Source organism: Limulus polyphemus, unplaced genomic scaffold, assembly GCF_000517525.1.
Source record: "Limulus polyphemus unplaced genomic scaffold, Limulus_polyphemus-2.1.2 Scaffold5917, whole genome shotgun sequence".
Lineage (NCBI taxonomy): Eukaryota > Metazoa > Arthropoda > Merostomata > Xiphosura > Limulidae > Limulus > Limulus polyphemus.
Window position 1 is genome coordinate 46,236 of NW_013671527.1, and position 5,593 is coordinate 51,828.

The 5,593-nt window shown below is 35.5% G+C and overlaps 1 protein-coding gene across 1 annotated transcript in view; it reads left to right on the forward strand.

The window, feature by feature from the left end:
• The window catches only part of LOC106473138 (protein kinase C, brain isozyme-like), a gene marked incomplete at its 3' end in the record, with an annotated part of 52,552 nt that overhangs the window by 36,875 nt on the left and 10,084 nt on the right, over positions 1-5,593 (forward strand). The window contains exon 5 of the mRNA XM_013933819.2: positions 2,967-3,095. Within this exon, the coding sequence (XP_013789273.2) occupies positions 2,967-3,095 (129 nt within the window). The remainder of the gene's footprint in view (positions 1-2,966; positions 3,096-5,593) is intronic.

Below are 5,593 nucleotides of genomic sequence, written 5' to 3' on the forward strand. Positions count from 1 at the left end.
GTTTGTTTGAATGTTGCCCAAAGTTTGTCGGGAACTATCGGTGCCAGCCTTTTCTAATTTTCAAGTGATATACTAGAGGGAAGACAGCTAGTCAACACCACCCACCGCCAACTCTTGGACTGCTCTTTACTAACGAATAATGGGATTTACCGTAACTTATAACGCGCCTACAGATGAAAGGGCTAGCATGTTCAATGAAAGGTTTCGATCCCGTGACCCACAGATTACTAATCAACCGTAGCAGCTTGAAAAGTAAACAAACTGACCTTTTTCACGAAATCCCTATAGACTTCATCATTGAAAACTACGCTAAGGATAAGATGGTCTCGTTAATAGACAGCAATAAATAGCCCTGTACGAAACCATAAGTTTCAGCAAAAAAAAAAAAATACGGATATTCATTTTCTAAGTTTTCAGAAGTGACAGCAAACAACAGCACATTCTGTTAGTTACTGTCCTCGTACACTAGCGTCTCCTTTTCCCTTCAGTGGAACTAAACCCGAGGGTCGATTTTCTTTGTACACAAGATTGAACTTATCTCCAGACAGTGTTACCATGGTTACAGGATATAAGGATGACCCACGATAGTTAATTGTTTATACTTTACAATCAGAAATTAGGCTACCTAGCTTTTTTTTTTCTTTTCCACACAACAGCTTGCATATAATTTCTGTCCAACTTTGTTAGGCTCAAAGTTATACTTTTTTAACTTCTTCTTCCTATTCCTTCAAGTTCCAGAGACTAACTTTTTCCTAAGTCCATAAGACTGTTGTTTTTGTTTTGTTTTTTTTTTTGCGATGACTCTTTGTATTCACGGCTATCTTTTTCTTTTTCATACTCAAGACGTGCATAGGCAAAAAAAATAAAAAAATCACTTGATTAGCCCATCGGCTCACGAAGATCAAAACTCAGCGGGGAACTGAAGTTTCTGAACACCCCCAGTTGGGAATAGCTGGCAGACTCTTCTTGTAAAACTGAATCTCTCTCACTGTTTAAAATAATATATATATATATACTAGCGGGTGGTTTTGGAGGAGTTTTAGGCCAAATATAAGTTAATTAGAAAACTTATATTTTCTAATTTGTGAAATATTTCCACTTTCATTAGCTTGCCATGAGGAAGACGTGAAAGCGTGTTTACATGTTTATTAATCCTTCCTTTGTTCCTTTCAGGTGCGTTATTCCTTGCACTTGTTTCCTTATTATTGTTGTCACTAGACGGCAGCTTCTTCGTTGACTTGTTTCCTTCTTATTATTGTCACTAGATGGCAGCTTCTTCGTTGACTTGTTTCCTTCTTATTATTGTCACTAGATGGCAGCTTCTTCGTTGACTTGTTTCCTTCTTATTATTGTCACTAGATGACAGCTTCTTCGTTGACTTGTTTCCTTCTTATTATTGTCACTAGATGGCAGCTTCTTCGTTGACTTTCTTCGAGTAAATTCTAATTACTTTTATGTTCTCGCGCTTTTCTTACTCCATTATTTGTTGTTCAAATGTGGGTACAATCTTGGAGATGTTCCGACTATTTTTTTTGTTACTTAGTTCTCGTTGATGAGCTGTCATTATGGATTGTATAATTTAACAAAGAAACCATTTTTGTACCTTCGCACATACATACAGACATAAAGCTATAAAAACGACATTCAGAAGCATGATGCATGAGAAATAATAAAATGAATGCCAGAAAAGTCGACAATATTTCATTCGAGTGTGTTTTATTTTATTCTATTTCGATGAACGCACACAGTCTACCAAGTCCATTGTTGTGGGGGTTTGTTTGTTGTTGTTGTTTTTTCCACAAATCGGTTGCTTTCTTAAGCTTAGTTTTACATTAAATATAACTGTTTGTTTGTTTTCGGTCTGCTTTATAAAATGTAGCTAGAATTCCGCTACATTTACGTTGGTCATAAACGTGACTTTAATAAGTAAAAGACTGTCTTTCTCCCTTAACTTCAGAAGCGAGGAGAATAATCCGAAACAGAATTACTTCACACAATAAGTGGAAGTTAGGTTTAGCCGGTTAGTGTTTATTGATCCTTCTTCCACTGTCTTGGAACAAGTTTGTTTGTCCGACACCGTATAATCCACTTTCAGCCTGCTATTATAACCGTTAGAGGGAGCTTTTATTATTACATATCCGATACTATGATTGTGATATCCCTAATCTTGTCTGTCTGTACGTGTTGTTCTGGTATTTATTTTTTGCCTCACTTTGTGACTACCTACCGATTTACCTCTATTTCTCTGTTAAGTTGTTTCTCTGATACAATGCTACACAACATGTGACGATTCTGTACAAGCAACTTCAGCTCATGACAAAAAGGTGTAAAATTAAATGTTTATTTTATTACCTACACTGCATCGTTAGCTGCATTTACCTCTTCGTCTTCCTTCTCTCTATATATGTATATTTCGTATCCTCAGTGGCACAGCGGTATGTCTGCGGGCTTTCAACGCTAGAAACCAGGTTTCGATACCCGTGGTGGGCAGAGAATAGATAACCGCTCGTGTAGTTTTGTGCTTAACTACAAACAAACAAACAAACCTTTCTTATAGCTTATCTTTGTGTATATTTTCTGGTGCTACTTATCTTTGTATTTCTACCCGTGTCTGTGTACTCAAACCTTTCTTATAGTACACAGACACGGGTAGAAATACAGAGATAAGTAGCACCAGAAAATATACACAAAGATAAGCGGTCTACCTTCGTATTTCACTGTATCTTTATCTGTCTGTATCTCCGTACTTATATTTTCTCTGTATGTATTTTTACATCTGCCTGTGGATTTGAATTTCTGTGTTTTAGTCTGTAACCTAACATATTTATTTATCTCTGTACTTATACGTATCTCAATATACGTGATTGTATCTGTCTATATCTTAATAAATTATCTCTGTAGCTGTATCTATATCCTATTTTATAGGAATCGTTATATTTGTGTATGTGTGTGTGTACTTTTCATAGCCTGTGACATGAATGTCCACAAGCGATGTCGAGAAAGTGTACCCAACTTGTGTGGCTGTGACTATACTGAGAGAAGAGGCCGAATTCAGTTGAAAGTGACCGCTAACCCAGCTCTACTGACCGTCGAGGGTAAGTGAATAATATAGCTTGATTATTTACCATTGAAAACAGTTAATGTACAGAGAAAGAGACAAAGCTGCGCTTGAAACGAGATAAATTATTATGTGTTAACTGTTTTTACTTAGTGTGTCTCAATTCAAATAAATGGTACAGGTTTTTTTTTTATTTTAATAACTACAATCCTGAATACAAATGTATTAGTACAAAAACGACAATATAATTACAAAATGGGGTGCAGGATAATAATATAGAAACAGATTTGAACTTAAAAGTAGAAAAAGTATTGAGTGATGATACAAAATTTGAAAAATCCCAACCAGATCCTAGAAAAGCTAGAGAAAGTAAGTTCGAGATACATGAATAAATCCGATTATAAGGCGCACGCTAGAGTAGTAATTTAATTAGCCTAGGCTTCCCTTCCCTCCACACTAAGCGCGTGGAATCATTGTTGTGCAGCAACCTGGATAGCAGAAAATATACTGAGTGATAGAACCAATTTTTGGATTCAAATGAGATCCTAGGAAAAGCAGGAGAAATGAGCTACACAGATATTTAAACTTTAGAAAGGAATGGACTGTTAATAGAGGAAGAGCACGTTAGTATCGACCATTAGGTAATCCCAAAGAAGGAGCCCAGTTAGGCCCATAATATTTAATAATATTGGTGTATATAATCATGACTTACCAGGATTGTTGATAAAATTCTTAGAATATTATACTCATAACAAGTTGAAAATACCTTTATTTTGCTAGTGAATTACTGTATACAAACGTTACACCTAAGACAACATTACAATAACAATAGAGTTAATAATTTCTGTCACTTGCCAACCTTATACTTTACTTTCTGATATGTAGATGATACTTGTTTCGTCTTTACTGAACCAGAACAAGTAGACCAATTCTTAGTAAAGTTAATAGTATAATATTTATTGTAGAACTCCAACAGAAACTTGTGTTTTTTTAGACAATTTAATAGGGAAATTTAAATGTGCATCTCAAAAATACCTCTATGGGTCTGTATTTGAATTTCGAAAATTTTATATCTGATGTATTCCGAATCAGTTAGGTTAAAATCTTGGTTCATCGCGCCTATTAATATAAACTAACTATCAAAAATGCATGTCTACATCTAGGAAACATAACTGTTCTAAAGTAGAAATGTATTTCCTGGAAACGTAGCTAATAGTATCATCTGCAAGTATACTTGGGCAAAGCTCGAGAGAACAAACAATCAGTAACCAAAGTTACCTTATATGGGTAAACACGTCTTAGAAGTAAGAAAACAACTAAACAGGTTAATTCGAAATGGTTACTCACACATAATATTAAGGGTTATATTAAAAATTTTCTCATTATATAGATGAAATATTTATATTAAAATAGTCGAAAGTAACATGTGAATTTAGTTTATTTTAGTTGTAACTCCAAGTTCAACCGCCAGATGGCTTCCAACATGTATAAGTTTGAATTTAGTTTATTTTAGTTGTAACTCCAAGTTCAAACGCCAGATGGCTTCCAACATGTATAAGTGTGAATTTAGTTTATTTTAGTTATAACTCCAAGGTCAACCGCCAGATGGCTTCCAACATGTATCAGCGAACACACAAATTTTGTCTTATTTTGTTTGTAGTTAAGCATAAAGATACACAGGGGGCTATCTGTGCTCTGCCCGCTACTGGTATCGAAACCCGGTGTCTAGCGTTGTAAGTCCGCATATTTAAGAACGAACACAGATTAAGTACAAGAAATCATGGCTTGAATGATTTCGACACAGATGTACACGAGAGCTAGTGACGAGAAAAACAGTCCTCATAAAACAGTCCTCTAATTTAAAGAATTGAGTTGTGTGTACAAACTGTTAAAGCGTGCTTGAATTATAGTAATGTTACATTTATGTAAAAAAAATTGTTGTTTTTAGACTCAGTGGTATAACAAATTTTCTGTTCGTGTTGTTTTTTTTTTGTTGTTGCTGTTGTTGTAATTTTTTAATAATTTAACAAAGCAAGTATATACTAGTTTGTTTTTACTAAACTATAAAACAATTTAATTTAAATTTCTTGCAAAACTACACGAGGGTTATCTGCGCTAATTTAACATTGATAGGCAAGAGGGAAGGCAACTTTAGGGCTACTCCTTTACCAATGAACAGTGGTATTGACCGTTACTTTATAACGCCCCACTGCTGAAAATGCGAGCATTTTGGTGACGGGGTTTCGAACCTGCGATCCACATATTGCTACTCGAGAGCCCTAACCACCAGGCTTGGTGTAATGGTTACCATATCGGACTGCAAATCGGAAGATCTAAAGTTCGAGCCACGATATACAGGCACTCTACACGTTCGGTTACCAGAGCGTTATAACTGTGACAGTCAACCCCGCTATTCAGTTAAATGGGGATGGGTGCTGACACCTTGTCCTCCCTCTGGTCAGCAGTTCTAAATCTTGATGATTATACCTGAATTTTAAAGGTATTTAAGTTAAAAGGGAAGGGGGTGCTGACACC